This window comes from Euleptes europaea, chromosome 14 (genome assembly GCF_029931775.1).
Source record: "Euleptes europaea isolate rEulEur1 chromosome 14, rEulEur1.hap1, whole genome shotgun sequence".
NCBI lineage: Eukaryota > Metazoa > Chordata > Lepidosauria > Squamata > Sphaerodactylidae > Euleptes > Euleptes europaea.
In genome coordinates this window covers 44,511,969-44,538,236 of record NC_079325.1, presented here as the reverse complement: position 1 = coordinate 44,538,236, position 26,268 = coordinate 44,511,969, and the positions used below count along the sequence as shown (strand labels likewise).

The window sequence follows — 26,268 nt, the reverse complement described above, 5'->3', positions numbered from 1 at the left end:
AAGTTCAATGTTAAAGGAGCAAGAGTAAAATTCTGGCGTGTGTGTGTTTGTGTGTGTGGTTGGTTTGCCAGCCTCCAGATAATAGCTGGAGATCTCCTGCTATTACAACTGATCTCCAGCCAATAGAAATCCGTTCCCCTGGAGAAAATTGCCACTTTGGAAATTGGACTCTATGGCCTTGAAGTCCCTCCCCTCTCCAAACCCTGCCCTCCTCAGGCTCCACCCCAAAAACCTCCCACCGGTGGCAAAGAGAGACCTGGCAACCCTAGTGTGTGGACACTTGGCACATCTACCTTCTAGATTCCAACAGTTCTTTTGCTGCCGCCACTAGCCTTTCTATGTGGGCAACAAATATCAAACTGCAAAATATCTCACACATGTGCCATTTCTCCTCCAAAGCTGCAAAGATATTGGTATGCAACAGAGTCCCAATTTCCTTTTCTGTCCCTCTGCCTGCTTAGCATTTTTATCATCCCCTCCACCACTCCCTCGCTCCAGAGACACCCATCAAGGGTTGCCAGGCTCCAAGTTAGGTAAGGTTGCCAACCTCCAGGTAATCACTGGAGATCTTCTGCTATTACAACTGAGCTCCAGTTGATAGAGATCAGTTCACCTGGAGAAAATGGCCGCTTTGGCCATTGGACTCTATGGCATTGAAGTCCCTCCATTACCCAAACCCTGACTTCCTCAGGCTGCACCTCAAAACCTCCCACCGGTGGCGAAGAGGGACCTGACAACCCTATCCATACAGCAGGCCTACACATAAGGTTGCCAGGTCCCTCTTCACAACCAGCAGGAGGTTTTTGGGGTGGAGTCTGAGGAGGGTGGGGTTTGGGGAGGGGAGGGACTTCAATGCCATAGAGTCCAATTGCCAAAGCAACCATTTTTCTCCAGGTGATCTGATCTCTATCGGCTGGAGATCAGTTGTAATAGCAGGAGATCTCCTGCTACTACCTGGCAGTTGGCAACCCTACCTACATATCATGAACAAATCTAACAAAACCAAGAATGAAAATCAAAGAAGCACAACTAGTGAAAAATTATAAATGAATATTTCAAAAAACAAAGTAGGGAACATTTGCCTGCTGGTGATCCATATTCAGCCAGGTTGTCCGGTTCCAGCAAAGTCACAATAAAATTGTTAAAGACTTGGCACTGCCCCTGAGAAAGTAGAAGAAAGCTCAGACATGGTTGACTCATATTCCTGCACAATAAACAGACCCAGTTCGCAGGCCCTCAGGTGAAGACGCCTTGAGTTTTTTATGGCTTGCAAAAAAAAAAAAAAAAACCTTTGAGTTCTTTTTGCTCTTGCTGTATACAGAAATGATGCAAATGTTCCATGTTCCAATGGTACATAAGAAGAATTTTTGCAGGGAGACAAAATATGGGACTTTCCTGAGACACTAAGGGCGAAAACGCATGGTCACTTTAGCCTTCTTTATTCCCTGTTTCAGCCAGGACTCAGCCAGGATCCATCTAACGCACATTCGGCAAAAACGCATGCATTCGATCCTGGCTGAATCCTGGCTGAAACAGGGAATAAAGGAGGCTAAAGCGACCATGCGTCTTCGCCCGAATTGTCACTAGAAAAGCAAGATTTTCTGGGTATGAGCTGGAACAGGGCATGGTTTATTGAAAGAAAGCAGCTAAAATTGGGTGTGGGAATTATTTTGAAGTTCTCATCCCAACCCGAAAATTCTTCTTTCTCTTTCACTTTCTTGCCTGATCCTTTGTTTTTGCCTCCTCTATTTACTCATACTGAATTTTTCCCATAAGAATTTTTCAGTGTTATTTGCACATGGGAGACCTCTGGGAAAGTCCAGGGTTGCTACGCAAAGGCAGGCAATGGCTAGGGTTGCCAACCTCCAGGTAATAGCTGGAGATCTCCTGCTGTAACTGATCTCCAGCCGATAGAGATCAGTTCACCTGGAGAAAATGGCTGCTTTGGCAATTGGTCTCTATGGCACTGAGGTCCCTCCTCTTCCCATACCCCACCCTCCTCAGGCTCCAAACCAAAAACCTCCTGCCGGTGGTGAAGAGGGACCTGGCAACCATAGCAATGGCAAACCACCTCTGTTGGTCTCTTGCCTTGAAAACTCTATGGGGTCGCTATGTTGGCTGTCACTTGATGGTATTTTCCACCACCAAATTAGCATTATGCCTATTTACATAAATGCAAGAGGTATAGGTTGCTTACAAAAACTGTACAACTTGCATCTACAAGGCAAACAAAGTTTTTCAAAAAGCCACAAAAATGGAGAACCAAAACCACTGGCAAAAATGTATACAAATTGAAAATGAAACAAAACAGACAACAGTTGCTCATTTCTAATTAGGAAGCAGCGGGTATGTTACATGTTGAGTTAACCTCCACCACAGCCCATCCTATGTTCTGAGACAGAGCAAGGCTTTGGGATGCAGTGAAATACCAGAAGAAGAAGTAAGAAGAAGAGTTGGTTTTTATATGCTGACTTTCTCCACCGCTTAAGGAAGAATCAAACCAGCTTACGATCATCTTCCCTTCCCCTCCCCACAACAGACATCCTGTGAAGTAGGTGAGGCTGAGAGAGCTCTAAGAGAGCTGTTGCTAGCCCAAGGTCACCCAGCTGGCTTCGTGTGTAGGAGTGGGGGGGAAATCCAGTTCACTAGATTAGCTTCCGCTGCTCATGTGGGGGAGTGGGGAATCAAACCTGGTTCTCCAGATCAGAGTCCACCGCTCCAAACCACCGCTCTTAACCACTACACCACGCTGGTAGGTATACATTCTTTGCCCAACTTAATATCGCCCCTATTTTATCCCACTTTCCTAACCTTCTATACAGTTGCTTCATGAAGTTGTTCTTACCATTTAATTCTGTTGAATCCTAAAGCTTGGTTGGCCAGAGCAGGATAGAATGTATTGATAGGGTTGCCTGCTCCGTGTTGGGAAATACCTGGAGATTTTGGGGGTGGAGTCTGAGGAGGGTGGGGTTTGGGGAGGGGAGGGACTTCAATGCCATACAGTCCAATTGCCAAAGCAGCCATTTTTTCCAGGTGAACTGATCTCAATCGCCTGGAGATCAGTTGTAACAGCAAGAGATCTCTAGCTACCACCTGGTGGTTGGCAACCCTAAAGTATCTGGGAGACCTGGTTTCAGATCCCAGCTTGTGTGTCATCTGTCTACAGATGAATCTATTTGCAAAAGTAGGACAATTCACTCAAACCTGATCTTAAATGGCGTATGGTTCAGACCACATCTTTGGGGCATACACCACAAGCAGCTATCCAACCAGCAGCCTCATGTGATACCCAATGCGGAGAGCTCTGCCGACACAAAATGAGCACTGTGCTCAAAATTACCACTCATTTTAAAATGTGAACCTGATAAGTCATGTGGGCCCTCAAATGGAAAGGAAAACAAGCACTGGAAACGGGGAAATTCGATTTTCAAACCTGTTATTTCAGAAAATTCAGGCACAGCTAAAACCATCACACACATGCACAAGCCGCTCTTTTTAATTCCCCATCCTCACTGCCAGCTTGGTGAAGTGGTTCAGAGTGCCAGGCTATGATCTGTAGGGTTGCCAGTTCTGGGCTGGGAAATCCCTGGAGATTTTGGAGGTAGAGCCTGAGGAGGGAGGGGTTTGGGGAGTGGAGGGATTTCAATGTCATAGAGTCAAATTACTAAAGCGGACATTTTTTCCAGGTGAACTGATCTCTATCGCCTGGAGATCAGTTGTAACAGCGAGAGATCTCTAGCTACCACCTGGTGGTTGGCAACCCTAAAATATCTGGGAGACCTGGTTTCAGATCCCAGCTTGTGCTATGGAAGCTCACTGGGTGACCTTGGGCAAGTCACACTCTCTCAGCCTAACATACCATGCAGGGTTGTTGTGATGATAAAATGGAGTAGAAGAGAACGATATAAGTCCCTTCGGGCCCCACTGGAAAGAAAGGAAGGTTACAAGTGAATTAAAAATAAATAAATAAACTGTCCCACCTGCCAATCCTAGATCTGGAACTCTCCCCTCATTTCTGTCCTGTCCTGTGACCACCTCAACATCCAATTAATTGGTCAGCATAAGCTCATTGGTGGGGTTGCCAACCTCCAGGTACTGTTGCAAAACAAAACCAGCACACAAATCTCAATGCAATACAATTATATTAAAAGTGCAAGGTGACAAGTGAATATTTAACTCTAGAATAACAACAAACAATATATATACACAGATATACAGAATGGACTGATGGATTCTTCTTTCCAAGGTAAGCGCACTTTAAATCATGTTGTATTGCAATTTTGTCAATGTCAAAGGTAGAAAATGGAAAGAAGAATCCATCAGTCCATTCTGTATATCTGTGTATATATTGTATATATATTGTTTGTTGTTATTCTAGAATTAAATAATCACTTGTCACCTTGCACTTTTAATATAATTGTATTGCATTGAGATTTGTGTGCTGGTTTTGTTTTGCAACATTACTATCCAGCACAGAGCCTTGTTTGTTTTTGGTTAACCTCCAGGTACTAGCTGGAGATCACCTGCTATTACAACAGATCTCCAGCAGATCGAGATCAGTTCCCCTGGAGAAAATGGCTGCTTTGGCAATTGGACTCTATGGCATTGAAGTCCCTCCCCTCCCCTCCTCAAACCCCACCCTCCTCAGGTTCCACCCCAAAAACCTCCTGCCGGTGGTGATGAGGGACCTGGCAACCCTGCTCATTGGAAGGAGGCACCAGGAATCCTGAAGCTTGGGGGAAAAGGGACCATCTCTCCTGAAAAATCCCTGTGTAGGAAAATTTCTCTGAATTGCTAATATAATCCCTGTCTTGTGCTGGTGATTCAGCACATTCCTCAACCAGAGTTAAAATAAATAAACTTAAGTAGGGGGAAGAAACAGGCTATAAACTACCTCCCTGCTCTGTTATCCGCCTCCCGTCCTCGGTTTCCGCTCAAGGGAGTCAGTGGAAGAAGTGGCTGAAGAGTCTTTCCCATAGGATCATTTTACTATTCAGCTGGAACGTACCAGAAGGACGGGGGCAGACAGAGGCGGGTTGGCTTAAGGCAAAGGGAAGACCGGGTCTGAGGTCCTGATACTTTCCCCTCCTCTTAAACCTGGCCGAGGCAAGGGAGCTGAAAAGGAATGCAGGCAGGCAGTCATGTGCTTGTCACATCCTTAGGTTTGGTTTCTTCCTCAACATGACATCACCCAGAAGGGATGGAAGCCAGGACAGCGCTCAAAATATGCCACTTTCCAGTTCTTATAGGCCATTTATGTATAGGAGGTTTTGCCTTGCACTTGCCGCTCTCTAGATGCACATTTTCCTCATCCAAATTCTCAAAACTCTGCATAAAAGGTAAAGGTCCCCTGTGCAAGCACTGGGTCATTCCTGACCCATAGGGTGACTTCACATCCCCACGTTTCCAAGGCAGACTTGTTTGCGGGGTGGTTTGCCAGTGCCTTCCCCAGTCGTCTTCCCTTTACCCCCAGCAAGCTGGGTCCTCATTTGACTGCCCTCGGAAGGATGGAAGGCTGAGTCAACCTTGAGCCGGCTACCTGAAACCGGCTTCCTTTGGGATCGAACTCAGGTCGTGAGCAGAGCTTGGACTGCAGTACTGCAGCTTACTCTGCACCACAGGGCTCCTTAAACTCTGCATGGGGGCTTATTTTTGAGTTTTGAGAATTCAGATGGGGAAAATGTTCATCTAGAGAGCGACAAATCAAAGGCAAAACTTCCCATGCATAAATGGTGTTTTGGTATGTATTTGTTATGTACTCACCCTGTCTATTGTCTTTGCTAGCCTTCCGATTGCATTCATTTCTTTTGCAGTATTTTAATGATATTTTTAATGACAGGGTTGCCATAAATCAGCTGCAACTTGATGGTAATGTGTGTTTGTGTTCCTGAATAATCTCTATTTACTCTGGACAACCCCTATTTTCTGAGACCCAGGATTAGAAAGGCCCTGGTTTCAATCCCCTTTCAGCCGTGAATCTCACTGGTTAACCTTGAAATCACCTTCTCTCAGCCTAATCTACCTCACTGGGTTGTTGTGACAATAAAATTGGAGTGAGAAAACCTCATACGCTGCTCTGAACTCACTGAGGGAAGGGTGGTGAGTACCAACATGTACAAAGTAAGCACAGAGATGGTTCAGAACGGCTGTTTACCCAAGGAGGCCCTGTTTTTTGGTCCCTGTCCCTGGTACAACTTTGCTCCTGTTTTGGCTTTGGAGTAGGGTTGCCAACCTCCTGGTACTAGCTGGAGATCTCGTCCTATTGCAACTGAACTCCAACTGATAGAGATCAGTTCCCCTGGAAAAATGGGTCCTTTGGCAATTGGACTCTATGGCACTGAAGTCCTTCCCCTCCCCAAACCCCACCCTCCCCAGGCTCCGCTCCAAAAACCTCCCACCGGTGTAGAAGAAGGACCTGGCAACCAGAGTTGCCAAGTGCCAGGTGGTGGCGGGCAAACCCCTGCCAATCTACCTAGCTGCCCGCCAACCAGCTGAGGGTCGGTGGGCAGTGCGTGCATGCACGCCCACCCGCAGCGGTACGTCACTTCCGGTTTTCAACCGGAACTCAAACTGGGAGTTTGAGTGGAAAAGGCCTCTTGTGATGCAGCACTTCCCGTTGTAAAATACATCACAAAGGGCCATTTACCACTCAGACTGGGAGTTTGTGATGCATTTTATAACCCTTTGTGATGCGTTTTACAACCAAGTGCTGCATCGCAAGAGGCCTTTCCCACTCAAACTCCCAGTTTGAGTGGAAAAGGCCTCTTGATGCAGCACTTCTGGTTGTAAACCAGAAGTGACGTAATCGCGTCGGTGCGGCCGTGCGTGCACACATGATCCCACCTCACCTCCACCCTAAAAACTTCCCGCCAAAGGAGAGGAGGGACCTGGTAAGCCTACTGGCAACCCTACTTTGGAGGATGCCTTATTTAAAGTGCAACAGCTTTCCTCCCGCTGTGTTCTAAAACATTAAAAGGATACTGTTGTGATCAGTTTACTAACCTCCCTACACTGCAGAAACCTGCACGCAGCAGGCTACTGCCGATTAAACAAGGACCAACAGCTAGAGTTGCCAGCTGTACAGCCGGCTCCCATGGCTGTGCCTGTAGCAACAGAGTGATTGGCAGCCAAGAGCAGGTAATCACCTTCTTCCCATGCTGGGATCCATCCACAAGCACAGCAGCAAGGGGGCTGGCAACTCTACATGCAGCAGGCAGAGTTGTAACTAGGGTTGCCAGCCTCCAGGTGGTAGCTGGAGATCTCCCGCTATTACAACTGAGGAACTGCTCTGTCAGGAAGTTCTTCCTGATGTTTAGCTGGAAAATCTTTTGATTTAATTTTGTGGGAATGATTGGTCCAAAGGTAGGGTTGCCAGGTCCCTCTTCACCACCGGCGGGAAGTTTTTGGGGCGGAGCCTGAGGAGGGCGGGGTTCGGGGAGGGGAAGGACTTCAATGCCATAGAGTCCAATTGCCAAAGCAACCATTTTCTCCAAGGGGACTGATCTCTACCGGCTGGAGATTAGTTGTAATAGCGGGAGATCTCCAGCTAGTACCTAGAGGTTGGCAACCCTATCCAAAGGTCACCCAGTGAGCTTCAAGGCTGAGTGAGAGATCTGAACCCACCTCTCTCAAGTCCTAGTCCAAGACTCTAACCAGCAGCACACCATACTGGCTGTCACTGAGATCTTCAGTGGGGGGAGGTCATTCAGTGCCATGCAGATTGTTAAATGTGGGATCCCCTCCCCAGACATGTTCAAAAGGCACTTGTGAGTTGGATCCAAAGGTGTCTTTGTACATATTCCACTCACCGAAGGACCTCTGACATCTCAAGCGGGAGAATCCCGCAAAATAACTGAAGCAAACATTGTGTTTCCATTTGGCAAGAAGCTGTGCAGCAGCTTGCAGAACTTGTTACGCAAGCAGAAACTCGAGAACTGCTATGAAACCTACCAATTATTCTACCTAATGATTATTTCTTTCCTTCCACCCATGGTCCTTTTAGTTCTAACCACACGTTTAATAACTTTTTGCTGCCAGATAAAACCTGTCTTGTTTCCCAAAACTGTTACTCATGTAGAGTAATCTTGGCTTCCTGGATCCAGTCCGGGCACCACATTTACAGGAGATTGCAAGCTGGAACCGATCCAGAGGAGGCCCATAATGAACAAACACCCTGTTGCTATTTACTGGTTCAAAAGGCATGTTCTTGTGAGGATCTGATCAAAACTCCATGTCACTTTGCAGTTTTGAGGAGTTGACACCTGGATAGTTGCAAAGGAGTGTGACGAGTATCTGGGTGTAGAGAGGACTATGGAAAACCCATCTATGCTTCATGTCCCGTTTCACTCCCTCCTCTGGTAGACATGGCTCAAAGGGCCTTTGCCACCTGCCACTTCTGCACCCCATTCCTAGCTCTGCACACAGCCCCAAAAGCGTTGAGTGTTAAACCCACATGGTCCTAGGGAAATACTTCATTGGGAGCCCCCCCCCCCCACTTTCTGATTGGTCAAAAGTGAACCATACTCTGGCCAGGATCCACTCTCATGTGATCAGAACAGTACTTGGCAAGCAAAGTTTCCAGCCTTCCCCCACCCGCTGCAGTTACTATGCTCCTTCAGAATAGTGCCCCTATGGGCAGTGTGGTTTAGTGGTCAAGAGCGGCGGACTCTAATCTGTGAACTGGGTTTGATTCCCCACACCTCCACATGAGCGGCAGGCTCTAATCTGTGAACCGGGTTGGTTTCCCCATCCCTACACATGAAGCCAGCTAGGTGACCTTGGGCTAGTCACAGTTCTCTCCGAACTCTCTCAGCCCCACCTACCTCACATGGTGTCTTGTGGGGAGAGGAAGGGAAGGAGATTGTAAGCTAGTTTGATTCTCCTTAAAAGGTAGAGAAAGTCAGCATATAAAAACCAACTCTTCTTCTTCACTGGGAACAGTATGTGTGTGTGTGTGTGTGTGTGTGTGTGTGTGTGTGTGTGTGTGTGTGTGTGTGGTGAATCAACAAAAATTGTGCACCTTTTTCTGCTTCTCTAATGGAAAATACAATTAGGTATCCAAGCCTCTATTTTGTCACAATTTTGTATTTTTTTTAAAAAAAGAACTTTTTTGTGAGCTGTCTTGAGTTCACTGATGGCAGAAAGGCAGGATATAAATTTAAAATGTTCTAAACAAATATTCTAATAAAGAAAAGAACTTAAAAAAATAAACATCTGGATTCTCTGTGGCTTGGCCCTAAGCTAGGTTTTAATGATGTCAAGAGGCCTTTTACCCTGTCAATCTGCCTTGTATTATAAGCTAGAATCAGACTAGGACAAATTGAAACCTACCCGGAGGTCCTAAAAAACAGCAGGGAAGATCTACGTAAGTAGAGTATTCACTAAAATTAGACGCTCCAATCTGCTCTGGTACTTATTAAAAAATTGCTGCTCTTGTAGTTTTTGTGCTGCAACGTCACTGTTCCCTGCCACGTTTGGGTTAATTAAAGAGAAAAAGGCATCTAGAGGTCTTTGGACCGTATCAATTCCCAAACCCAAAACTTAAAATAACCACCCGCCCACCCCCAAGAAGTCGGCTCTGCAGGTCTAACTTTCAGATATATTGATCCAACAAATTCTGTATTACATACCTTGTGAACCTGAGGCAGCTAAACATAATATAAAACCCACTTCATTATTCTCTTTTGTTGCTAATCCAGGCAACTATAACAGGAGAAACTAAAATCATGTGATTTACGTAAAGCCTTTTTTTCCCCCTTGAAGACTTCCCCCACCCTTCCAACTGGCCCAAAGATATTTTTGAAAAGTTCCCATTCTGAAACAAAACGGTGTGGTTGGTCTCTTTCCCCTAAATCAGTATTAAACCAATGAGTCTTAATTGACCCCAATATAATTATACCCGTTTTCACGAGCTGCCCGCCCGGCCCATTCTCCCTTTGCAGTAAATCAGCCGTAGAACATCCGCCTAAGCAGAATCATAAAGGAGATGCAATTAATCAAACAAGCACAGCAGAAAAAAGGCTTGATAGCTGTAGTGTGACTGGTAGTCAGGTATTTATTCTAATGTGGTACCCAAGGAAGGGTACCTCATCCGTTGGTTCCCTTTGTTGCCTCCTTTCTGTCAAAACTTACTTCATCATCCCCTCATGCCAGGGACCTGTGCTTCTTGATCATGACTCAAAAAATTCTCAGCTGCCAGATTTCTCCACCAAATGCAAACTGTCCACTCACTACAAAAATATTAATGCATATTTTGCCATTTGCAAAATGGTTATTCAGTATGCATCGGTTTATGCAACAGGCTTCTGTCCTCTCTTTTGGTTCTGTAGGTTCATTTGTATCATGTGGAACAGTATGGATTTTGTAAACAGAGGGTTGGATCTAGCAATTTGCAGGTGCAAGGATTACATATCTTTCCTCTGTTTTCCTCCCTCCAACTGTAAAAAAGTTGGTTCTGGGTGTTGAAGGCCCACGTGGACTAATAGCCCTATAGGTCAGGAGGCTGCTGGGGGGAGGGCCAAAGGGATGAAACTGTGTGCTTTTCCATGAGCGGTAATCAACTTTCCCAAGGTTGGGAAAGACTGCTGAAATGTTGGGAAAAACCATGACTGTCAGCATATTCTGCTGCTGGGTCACTGAATTCAATCCAGTGTATGTGATAACTGTGTCTACAAAACCCACCTTTAATGGTTAGGAGCAGTGGACTCTGATCTGGTGAACTGGGTTGGTTTCCCCACTCCTTCGCATGAAGCCCGCTGGGAGACCTTGGGCTAGTCACAGTACTTTTAGAACTCAGAACCTACCTCACAGTGTGTCTGTTGTGGGGAGGGGAAGGGAAGGAGATTGTAAGCCGGTCTGAGACTCCTTAAAGGTAGATAAAAACGGGGTATAAATACCAACTTTGCTTCTTCTGATGCATATAATGCTGATTTATTGATGCACAAATAACGGAGTAGAACGTGTACTTTTTACAGGGGAAGTTAGGTGCAAGGAAACAAAAAACAACACAAAAATAAGGAACTACAGGTTCTGTTTGAGCTGGGGTTTTGAAACAGCAGGGATGAGAAAGTCAAAGGCATTGTAACATGGACCCCCCCACACACCCACACACACACCACTCCTGTTCTTGTACTCTTGGCAGAAAGAGGCAAAAGAACGCCTGGGGAGAAGCTATTGGGCCTAAAAGGAAAAGGTGGGAGGGAGGTGCTAATTTTTGTATGATTCGTTTCATAGGGCAGCATAAAAAGGCCGTTCTTGGCAGATTTAAGCGAACCTGTCGAGGCACACAAAGGAAGGCCTTAAACCTCAAACGAAAGGTAAGGATTTACAGGCCAATCTAGGTAAGCACAAGCCCGGATGCCCATTAAAGAGATGAAGCGGCAAAGCCCCAGATAAAAACCATGCAGCCTTGAGGTAATAAAATTCTACTTCAAAGGACCCCCAAGCCCTGCCCATCCATATTAATTGAAAAAGCAGTATCAAAAGCTTTGACACGGACAGATAAAACATAAGCGGGGAAGGATCTCTCGAGCATTCACGGTTTATTGTTACATCTCCCGCCCGAGTATGTTGTAAAAGAAAGGCCAAAGCATTTTCACAGACGCCGTTGTTGCCATGGTTTTCTTCCACAGCATCGGCAAGGAAAGACATCCGTGAGCCTTTGCTTTGCCAGCCTCGGGTCACCCAAACACCTTGATCCTCTGAGGGCCTCTTCAAAGCATCGATGGAAGCGCCGTGAAAAATAAGGTCCCTTTTTTCCAACTGGAGCCGGACTTGTATTCTCTACCCAACACAAGTCTACCAGCTCTCTGTTCGTCTGAGGTTACATCTAGGAACAAAAGAAGAGCCCGGTGGAATCAAAAGAAAGGTCCCTCCAGGCCAGCGTCGTGTTTAGTGAAGAGCCGATGCAGAATTTTCGTTTTCGAAACGGTACGTTGCCGTTGTCACTGATTTTGACCCGTCGCATTTGATTCTTTTGTTGACGCCATTTTTATACCATTTAACCGCAATCGGTTGCTGCACTGAACCACTTTGCTCAGGCAAGTCTAAGGAGCCTTCCTCCAACTTTGGCCGCTGCAGAATAACCCCTTAAATTGCACTGGTAGGCTACCAGCCAATGTTGAAAAGTGTGTTAATTGTACTGGAGAATATCTGGGGCGAGAAGAGAGCAAATGATGCGAAAACAAAGGCTCACAAGGTTTGGGAATATTGGTATCAAAACATACCTTCTGGAAATTTGCTCCTGATCCCATTTCCAACAACAGCCAACAAAAGTCCATGACCACAGCATGAATACAACAACCCTGACTAGGGTTGCCAGCTCCAGGTTGGGAAATACCTAGAGATTTTGGGGGGTGGAGCCTGAGGAGGATGGGGTTTGGTGAGTGGGGTACAAAACCATACAGTCTACCTTCCAAAGTGGCCATTTTTTCCAGGTGAACTGATCTGTCACCTGGAGATCAATTGTAATAATGGGAGATCTCCAGCCACTTGAATCCTTACCTAACGTGGAAGGAATTCAATACCTTATCCCTTTTGGGGAAGCATATTGCACTTTAATTTTGAAAATGGTATTCATTTGAAACCAGATATCATGGAGGGTGATGTATAACTGCGTGCATTGGATTTTTGAAGAACTGAGGAAGAATTGGGCTTCTTGCTCCGAAACGATCGTTTTCTCCTTCAACACATATTCTGCTGCTGTAAAAGAAAGAAAACACATCTTACAGGACAATTTCAAGCAGACCTTGTTTTAATAACTTACCTGATTAAGGAAGCTCTTGAGTGACTTACTTGTTGAGATATATAAACATGCATAAAAATACACAGGTCTGTTGATGGTAATTGTTGTTGGTGGATATATTGCCACATACTGTAAAAATATAGCCATAATATAGTTGGCATTGTTTACAGCTGTATTCCTGTACTGAATTTCTCATCTGTTGATATCTGTTGATATATATACAGAGGTGTCCTTTGTTCTCTTCACCACCTGGAGGCTAGCAACCCTAACCCAGCTTATTTACCTCCAGCAAGCGATATTCGGAAGCATACTACTCCGTACATGGACATTCCATTCTTATTATGTGTAACAAGAACAGAGGAAGAGCCAGGCTGGATCCAATCAAGGGTCCATCTAGTCCAACATCCCATTTCCCACAGTGGCCAACCAGAGGCCTTCAAGTCTGTAAGTGGGGCTTAAAGGTAACAGTCTTTCCCTGTTAACAGCCCCCGGCACTGAGAGGTATGCAGGACATAGATAGGAGGCTTGTTGTTGCTTTGGGGTAGGAGGACAATCCGGAATACATCTTGGTTTGCATGATGGGAATCTAGGTCAGTGTTAGGTGATGGAGGTCTTCTCTGCTGGATTGGGTAAGTAAAAGAAAAGGGTGCATTGCTTAATGTTCTGGAAGAATGGTGTTGTGATAGTGTGAAATAATAAAATGCGAAGGGAGAACTTTGGAGGGGTGTCAGCGGAGGAACTTTAGTCATGGTAGTTAACAGATCTTTCCTTCACTGTTTTGTGTAGTCTGCTCTGTTAGCCATTAGATCAGGAATATCAAACATATCTTCGCCTGCCCCGTTGTCTTCAGCTACCCCTCCCTGCAGTCTCTACCTAGGAAAACTATGGCTCACTTGTGCCGTGTCATCTGCTGGGCCAGGCCCATTTGCATGGTAGAGAACCCTCAAGGTTTTCCTGCCTCATTCTCTCCTTCTCTGCCATCCACCAACATACCTTTGCCTCCCATCTTTAGCTATATTTATTATTTAATTCATTTATACCCCCACTTCCTCCACAGTGGGGAGCCAAGCAGCTTACACCGCTCTCCTTTTTATCTTCACAACAATCCTGTGAGGTACACTAGGCTGGAAGTATGGGACTTGCCAAACATCACCTAGTGAGCTTCCTTGGCAGTCTCGTGAATTGAATCTGGGTCTCCCCGACCCTTCTCTGAAGCGCAAACTGCTGCCATGGTATGGACCTGGCATGTATATTATAAGGAAATTCTGATTTGGTTTGAATAATATGAAGGAGTTGGTTTTTATATGCCGACTTTCTCTACCACTCAAGGGAGACTCAAACCGGCTTACAATCACCTTCCCTTCTCCTCCCCACAACAGACACCCTGTGAGGTAGGTGAGGCTGAGAGAGCACAACTTGCCCAAGGTCACCCAGTTGGCTTCATGTGTAGGAGTGGGGAAACGAATCCAGTTCACCAGATTAGCCTCCCCCGCTCATGTGGAGGAGTGGGGAATCAAACCTGGTTCTCCAGATCAGACTCCACTGCTCCAAACCACTACACCACAATGGCTCTATGCATTTGCTAACTGCTGCTCCACACTGGCTTTCATAGGGTGGCTGCTGTTGAACAGTAGCAAGCAGCTAGACCTAGGTGAGTCATGCAAGTCACATAGTATCCAAGTCACCCAGTGGTTGCTGCCAGACCCATGCCTGGCCCCAGTGAGTCCTCCCTCAAAGGCTGAAACAGCCCTGGAAATGGCCATGATTCATTTCCCTTTTACTGATGGAAAAGGTTTGACAGCTGGCGATACTATTGTGGTTGCCTAGCAAGTTACTGAGGGCACTTGTTACTTTATTTTTAAAAAGGTAAAGGTCCCCTGTGCAAGCACCGGGTCATTCCTGACCCATGGGGTGACGTCACATCCTGACATTTACTAGGCAGACTTTGTTTACGGGGTGGTTTGCCAGTGCCTTCCCCAGTCATCTTCCCTTTACCCCCAACAAGTTGGGTACTCATTTGACCGACCTCGGAAGGATGGAAGGCTGAGTCAGCCTTGAGCCGGCTACCTGAAACCAACTTCCATCGGGATCAAACTCAGGTCGTGAGCAGAGCTTTTGACTGCAGTACTACAGCTTACCACTCAGCGCCACGGGGCTCCTTTGTACATAAGGTTATTTTATTACAGGCACTAAATCTGTTATTTTGGGGTGTTCTAATCCTCTCCCCCTCCAGTGGGTTCTTCTTTTGGTATTTCAGATTGTTCTGCAAACCTGGGACATTTTTGGGGAACCGGGTTGGTTTCCCCACTCCTCTGCATGAAGCCAGCTGGGTGACCTTGGGCTAGTCACAGTTCTCTCTGAACTCTCTCAGCCCCACCTACCTCACAAGGTGTCAGTTGTGGGGAGATGAAGGGAAGGAGATTGTAAGCCACTTTGAGACTCCTTTCAGTAGAGAAAAGCGGGGTATAAAAACCAACTCTTCTGCTGACTACCCCAACCCATACCTCCTATGCCTTTCTGAGCACTTGGGGCAGTAGGTGGATCAGCACTGGTTTTGCAGAACAGCAAGAGGTGCGAGACTCATGCTACTTCTTCCATCATCAAAACCCTGTGCAAAACAGAATAAAACCCAGTTCCCTGTTGCCATCCACACACACAAACACAGACATCTGTGCGTACTAAAGGATTTTGACTAGGAGAAGGGCCACCCTTGCTTTATTTTGTATGGGACTTTAATAGTGCTTTCTGCTAGATCAGCCCAGATGAAGGTAACCCTCCTCCCCCAAAGGGAATTACCATACTAGGTAGCGCTGACACCATGGGGAGTGGGGAAAATCTATACCAAGGGTGTCAAAGATAAGGCCCACGGGCTGGATCCCGCCCTTTGAGCGCTGTTATCCGGCCTGCAATCCAAGCTGAGGCAGCTACCCTCTTCTCTCCCTTTCCGGTCTGGGTTGCAGACGTTGTTGGCCTCTGCAGACACCGTTTGCCAGCTGGGACCTCCACAGTGCAACCTATTTGCAGGATGGCACCTTAAGAGGGCGATGTTCAGATGAGCCAAGGCTGTTGTTGGCCCAAGGCCATTAAGGGCTGATTAGGTGATAACCAGGGAACTGATCAATAGCAAGTTAGGGGCTGTGGCTCAGTGGTAGAGTATCTGCTTGGCATGCAGAAGATCCCAGGTTCAATCCCCAGCATCTCCAGTTAAAGGGACTAGACAAGTAGATGATGTGAAAGACCTCTGCCTGAGACCCTGGAGAGCCGCTGATGGTCTGAGTAGCCATCACCGACTTTGATGGACCAAGGGTCTGATTCAGTATAAGGCAGCTTCATGTATGCATATGTTCATGTAGGTCCAAGCCCACAGGCAGTGGGGATTGGAAGGCAGGGGCTCCGGCCCAATGCGTAATCACCCTTCCCCACTGCCCCTGAAGGCTGCTGGGGAGGGTGATCTACGTGTAGGGCTCGCCAGCTGCAGAAGCCACCCCCTGCTCCTAATCTGGCCTGGCAAGCCTACTGCAGGCTGGTACACATGGCTCGGCCTGACCAAATGACATTTATGTCATATCTGGCCCTCATAACAAATGAGTTCAACACCCCTATACAGTGAAAAGCAGTCCTTATCTCCCCCCTCCTTTCCAAAGCCAAGGAAATTGTAGTTTGAAAGAATGCCAAGAACTGTTACAGGCTCCCCCACCCCAGATGCAGGTAGATTTTGGCATGTTGAGAGGTGCAACAAACTGGCTGTAATGTCTTTAACTCTAGCCGCTTTTGGAATTAGTCTTGGGAAGGAAGTAAGATAGTGGAGCAAGAAATCAACTTGAAGCCAACTTCAGGTTAAATAAGAGCTTTAATTATCTTAGAGCACCTTTGAGGTTAGGCATCCAGTTCAAGTCAAGCAGGGGAATACAGACTACGTTTATTTAAACAGAACCTACTTCAAAATTCTTCCGCTACTGCACAAAACGGTTTCTCTCTGGGCTCTAGTCCCTATGGTAAGATACTGGACCTTATGTACAAAGTCCAGTTCCCTCTACAGGAGTGGGATGGGTTACCATTTGACAAACGATCCGGTACTCACATGTCCACCAGGTAAGAGGTATACAGAGAAGGGGGGAAAGCCCAGTAGACCTGATGGCAATCTTATGTCCCAGAATACTTCTTGGGCACAAAATGCCAAGTTTAATACTTATTCAGAAGTCACCTACTATTCCCTTGCCACTTTGAATTCCCACCATAAAGCACTTGAAGGACAGATGGAACTGGGACATCTTTGGATATGCTCCCAAAAATAATACAAAAGGGTTAGTGAAAGGTTCCAGTGAAAAGATTATCTACAACATCTTTTTTGGAAATAAGATCTTTTACAAAAAGGAAAGAGGAACACATCTAAGAGTACTGACAGACACAAGAGTTGATATTGCTGAATACTTCCTGAAGGTCAAGGTGCTCCCTTTATCCGTTAATGCGATAGTTCTCGTGGATCTCCGGTTTTATGTCGAAGACAAAGTCCAGCACGGCATTCAGGACCTCCTCCCGGTTCTTCTGGAAGTTATTCTGGACGATGGTCATCTTCTCCACGGTATCCTTTTCCACCTCGGTGGTCGAGCTGCCATGGGAGCCAAGAACCTAACACAACCAGAAGAAAACAGAGCGGCGGAAGCATGAGACACGTCTTGCAGAGAAACAGCCTTGAGCCTCTAGGAATGACATGGGACTGTCACACTTGTTCTGCGGATCAGCACAGTCGCACACGCCTGACTGTGGGGAGGGGCCTGGGCTCAGTAGTACAGCATCTGCTTGGCATGCAGGAAGTCCCAGGCATCTCCAGTCAGGACCAGGTAGTAGGTGATGTGAAAGACCTCTGCCTAAGACCCCGGAGAGCTGTTGCTAGTCTGAGTAGACAATACTGACTTTAAGAACATAAGAAAAGCCATGCTGGATCAGACCAAGGCCCATCAAGTCCAGCAGTCTGCTCACACAGTGGCCAACCAGGTGCCTCTAGGAAGCCCACAAACAAGATGACTGCAGCAGCATTATCTTGCCGATGTTCCACAGCACCTAGTATAATAGGCATGCTCCTCTGATCCTGGAGAGAACAGGCATGCATCATGACTAGGATCCATTTTTACTAGTAGCCATTAATACCCCTCTCCTCCATGAACATGTCCACTCCCCTCTTAAAGCCTTCCAAGTTGGCAGCCATCACCACATCCTGCGGCAGTGAGTTCCACAATTTAACTATGGGTCTGATTCCGTATAAGGCAGCTTCACGTGTTCATGTATTCGTGTGACATAGACACGCAGCAGAATGAGATCGGAGCTGGTAGAATGTGCAGAACCAATTCAGACCGCAGTCGGAGGGGATCCCCATTTTTAACAGCCTCCTATATAAAAAAACAGCACATCTGGCCTCGCTAATTTTCAACATACCCCTGTATGTTGGGATATACTGAAAAATGTGACCCCTCCCTTGTGATCTGAAGTGATACAAGCCATTGTACAACCTAAGTGCTCTAACACCTTATTCTACTGCCATGGGTAGACCAGGTCTGAGTTAACAGTCAAGAGACAGAGCGGGCTGAACACATGGTGCGCCCAACTGGATCTACATGACAAACCTGTACTTAAAAGAAAGCCAATTTAGTATAGCGGTTAGTGTCTCAAACTAGGATCTGGGAGATCCCGGCTCAAATCTCCACTCTGCTATAGAAGCTCACTGAGTGACCTTGAGCCAGGCACTTGCAGCCTAATCTACCTCACAGGGTTTTTGTGAAACTGGGGGGGGGGGAGAATAAGCCACTTTGGATTATTATTATTATTATTAGGAAAAAAAGCACAGTATAAATATTTAAATAAAATTAAAGTCAGCCTAACCTACAAATACAGCAAGGAGGGTGCATTAATGAATGTGTGCCAGCTTCATCTTTCTCTGCAACTTTGGCTCTCCATTCTTCATAGGTTAGACAGGCCAAAGCCTGGGCTAAGGCCTTTTTAGTGGTGGCTCCCCTTGCTTGAAATGGAGTGTCATGTGAGACGAAGGTTAGAATGTCCTTCACACCCTTTAGGAGAGATGACTGGCAGTCCTATTTCAGATGGCTTTGTTATTAATTGTACATCCTGTTGTTTTATTAATTAATAGATAGGGTGTGATTCTAAGAACACGTACGTGACTTTAAATCAATTTTATTGTTGTTTATGTAGGCTTACACATGTGTTTCCTTCATCAGCCACAACACGGAGGAGCTACAGAAATATTTAGAGGAAGTGAAGGAGATTCTGAAAAAAGCATTGAGGAAGAGAATTCATGCAGGCTTACACGTATGGAAACCACCTTGAGTGTCAATCTGGAAAGATGGGCTACATATGCTTGGAACAAATAAAAGAATGGAGGGAAAGTAGTGGGGAGTTAGAAATTAGCAAGTTCGAGTTTAACCAACCGCAGCTTCCTTTGCTTTGAAGTCCTTCTCCCTCTGCAGGCGATACTGTTCAATTTCAGCCTGGGCTTCTTCTTTTGCTTGTTTCAGCCTCCGATTCTTCCCTTTTCCCAAGAAAAATTGAGAGAAGCAGGAACATTAAGTCATCAGAGCCATTAGACAGCCAGCCAGTGTGGTGTAGTGGTTAGAGCACTGGACTAGGCTCTGGGAGAACCAGGCTCAAATTTCCCACTCGGACACAGAAACTTGGGGGTTACCTTGGCCCAGTTGCACTCTCAGCCTGACCAACCTCACAGGGTTGTGAAAAAGATGGGGGAAGTGAGAACTTTGAATGGCACCATGAGCTCCCGCAAGGAAGGGTGGGATACAAAACATATCTGCGATTCAACTGCAAGTTGAGCAGCACGTAAGTGCTTTCAGGTTTTAGGAGGGGCTTTCTACTGGTTAGACCCCAAATGCTTATTTCATTAATTTACAATTTCTTGAGAAATGATATTCCGTTACTAGACGGAATCAGCTTTACAAGGCAATTTCACTCGACCAAGAACCAAATTCAAACCCTGGCCACGAAGCTCATTGTTAGGCCTTGAGCCAGTCTGAGCTATAATGGGGGTGGGAGAACCATATAAGCTGTCCTGAACTCTTTGGAGGAATATCAAATGCCAAAAGGAACACTGCACTCAAAAAGCAACCAGAAGTGATACTGCACTGTGTGGGGAGGGGGTTGTAAAGAGGGCAAAAAGTCAAGAGTTCAAACTACATCCATGTCTGTGGGCATACCTGAAATACCTCTTTGGATCCAGGTGTATGTTCATATTATATTTTGCTTACATTTGTGTTAAGATTCAAATGCTACATATGCTTATTACTCATGACAAAACTTGTGGGGGAGGAAGCCCATCCCTACCCCATTGCTGAGTCCACACACACACACCCTCAGCAGGCAAGCAGTGGGCAGGACTGGAGCCCCTCCAGGCATCTGCCACAGTGGGCGAGACGGGCTGCCAGCATCCCCTGCCAGCTCAGCCAAGGCTGAAGCAGCTGCCGGAGTCCCCACTGGTCCAGAGCAGCTGCCTCTAGGCAGTCACCAAAGGTATGCAAATTCTCTGTGCATGTACAGAGAACGTTTTATTTAGTTGGGGGGGATATAAACCCTCTGTATATATTTTTGAAAAACTTTTTGGATTTTTTTGCAGTCCCGGGGGGTACCCCAAATCTGCAGAAAAACCTGGTTGGGGCCAGTGTGTCCCCTATCTGTGGATTTAGGTATCCACATATAAGGGGCACACTTGGGAATTAGCTATATAGATTATTATTAGTTGCCAGCATGGCATAGCGATTAGTGTTGATCTAGGATCTGGGAGGCCCTGGTTCCAATCCCCACTCTGCCGAAGAATCTTGCTGGGTGATCGTGGGCCAGTCGCACACTCCCAGCTTAACCTACTTCACAGGACTGTTGTATATTTCAAATATAACAGCCCCATAATGCGAGGAGGCTGTTGGCAGAGTATGTAAGTATGCAGAGAAGGGTCAGACTCACTGATTAAAGACAAAGTTGCTCTTTATTGAGGGAACTACATTTTAGGATAGGAAAGCTGAGAGACAGAGCCTCTAGCTGTCTATCTAGCTAAGGAGGGAGAGAGAGGGTAGAATGACTTCTGAGAAGGAGGAAATTGTCCCCTAAGAATATCAGCCTAAGGACAGACAAGAGGTGTGAGAAAGGGTGGAAAGGTCTCTAACCTTACAGCCCTATCTAGCTGACCACTTGCCCGCCCCCGCTGGATCTTCTTCTCAGTTCCTTTGCACGCTAGACATTGCAACTCTTCCAACAGAGGCTGACTCAGTTTCTGAACAGCTTCAGTTGGTTGTATCTTGTCCATCACAAGGCATTTGCTGGATGTGGGTTAGTCTGATACTTCCCTATTTTGCAACCTTCCAACATCTAGCACAATGACCTTAATGATCTTGGTAGTGTACATGTGTCAGGCTTTGCTGCTCTTCCCAAGGTGACCCTGAGGAAAGATTCTAGAGGGCAAGCAGACATTTCCGATCACAAAAATGCATGCAAAACCCAGGGATTTTAAATGAGCTTAAGATTCCTACTTCCCAATTTATTAGAATCACTGCAAGCTGCTTCCTCAGTCCTGAATTCACTCTACTGTTCAGAGAATCAGTCCAGAATAACGAATCATGTGGAACAGGGCTCTTGGTTCCTAGGATAATCAGCTGGGTGAACCCAGACCAGACAACCCAAATTTGTTTGAACATTTTTGTAATGTGTAACCTCTTCCAGTTTGTAAGCTGGTTTGGGTCCCCCCAGGGAGAACAGTGGCCTGAAACGCTCAAATATAAATGTGACTTGGGAGGTCATCTGCACACCACAACCAAGCAGCTTGCAAACAACCTATGGCCTAAACTGTCATTGGGGAGGAGCTGTGGCTCAGTGGAAGAGCTTCTGCTTTGCATGCAGAAGGTCCCAGGTTCGATCCCCGGAATCTCCAGTTAAAAGGACCAGGTGGTAGGTGATGTGAAAGACCTCTGCCTGAGACCCTGGAGAGCTGCTGCCAGTCTGAGTAGACAGTACTGACTTTGATGGACCAAGGGTCTGACTCAGTATAAGGCAGCTTCATGTGTTCATTGCATGAGCTGCTGTGCATAAGGCTGATAAGAGGGCTGCCAAATTACTCTGACAGCTTTACTCTTGAGTAAAGAAACAGAAATGACACTGTGAGTCAACTGCCCAATACAGCCCAGATTTCCCAATTTGCTTTCTTTTCCTCTCGGCTGTAAAAATGCCACTACTTAACTCTCTCCCCCTCTCAAAATTCACCATAAATTCTTGAAGGCCACATGTGCTCTCTCTGCCCATCTTTACTACCCTTCCCCACTCCAGAAATAACCGCCAGTCTTGTGTGGCCTACTTCCCTCTTTCTCTCTCTTCCCTTCGTTTCCTACACACAGCCTCCATTGGCGTGGCTTATCTTCTACACTTTATGGGTATCGTTTTGGGGGTTGAGATCATGTTCCCTGGCAAAAGCTAAGGGATTCCTAGTTAGTAGGCCAGGGAGAAAAAAATATGCCTCTATCCTTTGAAAGGCACTGCCACTCAGGACAGATAGCGCTCGGGTGGATGGGCCAATGGTCTGACAGATGGAAGCTGCTCTGTTCGCATGACCCCCACTCCCTCCCTCCATATTCACAATCAGAACAGCTGCCTCCACCATATAGGCACAACAAATATCTCACTACAGAGCTAGCTGTCTCATCCTTTCCTTTCCACTCACCCTTGACTCAAGCCCCAACCCATCTTCTGTGCATTAGTTCCTCCGCTGACATCCCTCCAAGTTCTCCCTTCCCGTTTTATTCTTTTACACTATCACAACACCATTCTTCCAGAACATTAAGCAATGCACCCTTTTTTTTTACTTACCCAATCCAGCAGAGAAGACCTCCATCACCTAACACTGACCTAAATTCCCATCATGCAAACCAAGATGTTGCTTTGGGGTAGGAGGACAATCCAGAATACAACAAGCCTCCTATCTAAACAGAGTGAACTCTCTAGCCTAGAACATCCTTAGTTCAAATTTTGCTTCTCACAACTTAGGAAAGCTGCCTCCTTGGCTCTGGCTTTCCTTCCTCTCCCCCCACCACACACCTGCAATATTGGAATAACACAATCCAGCCTCATTCTGTCACGAAGTTGGCTGGGTGGCCCTGGGCCAGTCACTCTCTCTCCACTTGGTTTACCTCACAAGGCTGTTGCAGTAGAAAAGCAGCAAGAGTCCAGTAGCAGCTTACAGCCTAACACAATTTCTGGCATGAGCTTTCATGCGTCACAGCTCACGTCTTCAGATACCTACATTCTCTTGCAGGCTCTTTTCTACAGCTGGGTTTTGTTTTTAAACACTACTTATGATGAGATGATTTACCATCATCATCTTCCCTAAATCTGTGGGATTAGAAGGAGTTATAGCCATAAACCCCCAACACCCTATCCTAACTACATGCCTTTTACTCTGTGTCTGAACAGTAGAAAAGAGCAAGAGTCCAGCAGCACCTTAAAGACTAGAAATGTTGTTAGGCTTTAAGGCGTTGCTCTTTTCTGCTGCAACAGACAAACAGGCCTACCCATGAACACATGAAGCTGCCTTATACTGAATCAGACCCTTGGTCCATCAAAGTCAGTATTGTCTACTCCGACCTGCAGCGGCTCTCCAGGGTCTCAGGCAGGGGTCCTTCTCGTCACCTACCTGCCTAGTCCCTTTAAATGCAGATGCTGGGGTTTGAACCTGGGACCTTCTGCATGCCAAGCAGATTGCAGGGTTGCCAGGTCCCTTTTCACCACTGGCGGGAGGTTTTTTGGGGCAGAGCCTGAGGGGGGCATGGTTTGGGGGAGAGGAGGGACTTTAATGCCATAGTCCAATTGCAAAGTGGCCATTTTCTCCAGGGGAACTGATCTCTATCGACTGGAGATCAGTTGCAATAGCAGGAGATCTCCAGCTACTACCTGGAGGTTGAGATAAAGAGCAGTACGTGGGCTCAAGTAAGACAAAAATGTATAATTAAATTAGCTGGAAATGTGAGCTTCCATTAGTAGCAATTTATTGTGAATCAAAATTAATCATACGCAAAATCATCAATATTGAAAAACGATTTTGCATATGATTAATTTCGATTCACAATAAATTGCTAGTAATGGAAGCTCACATTTCCAGCTAATTTAATTATACATTTTTGCCTTATGTGCTGCTCTTTATCTCAGTCTCTACTTATTCCAGCACTACCTGGAGGTTGTCCCTGACCTGGATGGCCCAGGTTAGCCTGATCTTGTCAGATCTCAGAAGCTAAGCAGGGTCAGCCCTGCTTAGTATTTGGATGGGAGACCACCAAGGAATACCAGGGTTGCTGTGCAGAGGAAGGCACTGGCAAACCACCTCTGTTAGTCTCTTGCCATGAACCCCCCCCCCAAAAGGGGTCGCCATAAGTCGGCTGCGACTTGACGGCACTTCACACACACACACACACACACCTGGAGGTCGGCAACCCTACAAGCAGATGCTCTACGACTGGGCCACAGCTCCCGCCGCCCCCCCAATAGTTTGGACCTACCTCACAGGACGATTGTGAGAATAAAACGGAGAATTACAATAGCCAAAGTTTGGAAGCAAGTAAATAAACCTTTAATCATGGACTGGAGAGAGAAATTATGGATTTATATGAGGATGGCCAAATTAACAGAATTCCTACATGGAAAAGATATGGAAGAAATTAAAAAAACATGAATGAAGGCCGTCACATATTGGGATAAACTGGCAAAAATGGATTTTACTATATTAGTTAATGAGTTATAGAAATAAGTTTAACTTTTTTTTTTTACTTTACTATTAATAATGTAATTTTCAAACTGTCTAGACACTTCTCCGGAAGCCTGGTGATGGGTCCCTTTTTTGGTGGATCAAAAGGATATTACGCATTTTGTAATGTTGACTACATTAAGTAGATCATATAATTGATATTCTTTTGCATTTTCTTTTTATTATTCACAGTGGGTAGCCGTGTTAGTCTGTCTGCAGTAGTAGAAAAGGGCAAGAGTCCAGCAGCACCTTAAAGACTAACAAAAATATTTTCTGGTAGGGTACGAGCTTTCGTGAGCCACAGCTCACTTCTTCAGATACAACTGGAATGTGAATCCATCTGTCTTTAAGTAGAGGAGAGTGAATTCAGACAAAGCATTAGTATTAGAAAAGGGCAAGAGTCCAGTAGCACCTTAAAGACTAACAAGAATATTTTCTGGTAGGGTACGAGCTTTCGTGAGCCACAGCTCACTTCTTCAGACACAACTAGAATGTGAATCCATCTGTCTTTAAGTAGAGGAGAGTGAATTCAGACAAAGCATTAGTATTAGAAAAGGGCAAGAGTCCAGTAGCACCTTAAAGACTAACAAAAATATTTTCTGGTAGGGTACGAGCTTTCGTGAGCCACAGCTCACTTCTTCACACAACTGGAATGTGAATCCCTCTCTCTTTAAGTAGAGGAGAGTGAATTCAGACAAGCATTAGTATTAGAAAAGGACAAGAGTCCAGTAGCACCTTAAAGACTAACAAAAATATATTTTCTGGCAGAGCCACAGCTCTGAAGAAGTGAGCTGCGGCTCACGAAAGCTCCTACCCTACCAGAAAATATTTTTGTTAGTCTTTAATGTGCTACTGGACTCTTGCCCTTTTCTACTTTTTATTATTGTATTTGTTTGTTTTGTTTTATGTGTTTATGTTACAAAATTTTATATATATATATATATATATATATATATATATATATATATATATATATATATATATATATATATATATATAAACGAAAAGAATATATATAAAAGAATAAAAAGAATATATAATATATATATATATATATATAATATATATATATATATATATATATATATATATATATATATATATATATATATATATATATATAAAAGAATAAAACGGAGACAAGTTTGTAGGCAACCCTGAACTCCTCGGAAGAAGGACAAGGGGTGGGGGGTGGGGGGGACACACGACGTGGCAGAGACACCGACAGGAGAACCAGGCCTAAGCAGCCGTTATTCCAGCGCCCCATAGACCCCCCCCTCCCCCCTCCCCCCTCCCCCCCGACAGCCAGCCAGCCGGCCGGCTCACTCACTCTTGCGGGCCTCGGCGACCTTCTCGGCGGCCCTCTTCTCGGCCTGCAGCAGCTGCTGGATGCCCTGCGACTGGCTGGCCATGGCTGGCGGCGGAGGCTCCAAGTCGCGGCGGCCCCCTGCAGCTCCTGCCGGCCCCTTCTGACAGGAACGAACGCCGGGGCAGGGCGGTCAGCTGACCTGTCACCTGACGGGTGACGCGGCCCCCTTCCCGCACTCTGCGGCTCTCGCTTTCCGTAAAGCTCGGGGGAGGGGGGGGAAGACCGGCGTCTTCCGGAGCCGCAGGCGAAACGCCGCTCTAGGCGAGGGCGTGTCTATGGCAGAAGCAGGGAGGACCGGCGACCCAAGCGCCGGCGTCTTCCGGAGCCGCAGGCGGAACGCCGCTCTAGGCGAGGGCGTGTCTA

The 26,268-nt window shown here is 46.1% G+C and overlaps 1 protein-coding gene across 2 annotated transcripts in view; it reads right to left on the bottom strand.

Annotated features, from left to right (window-relative positions):
• Window positions 1-26,000, bottom strand: part of ATP6V1G1 (ATPase H+ transporting V1 subunit G1) — a 59,880-nt gene extending 33,880 nt beyond the window's left edge. The window contains exons 1-3 of one of the 2 annotated variants that reach the window (XM_056860739.1): window positions 25,867-26,000; window positions 19,183-19,283; window positions 17,157-17,371 (exon numbers count right to left, since the gene is read on the bottom strand). In XM_056860739.1, the coding sequence (XP_056716717.1) occupies window positions 17,198-17,371; window positions 19,183-19,283; window positions 25,867-25,948 (357 nt within the window). In that variant the 5' untranslated portion in view covers window positions 25,949-26,000 and the 3' untranslated portion in view covers window positions 17,157-17,197. Of the gene's footprint in view, window positions 1-17,086; window positions 17,372-19,182; window positions 19,284-25,866 lie in introns of those variants that run through there. The other variant, XM_056860738.1, reaches the window with a different exon arrangement.
• Window positions 26,001-26,268: the final 268 nt, after the last annotated feature.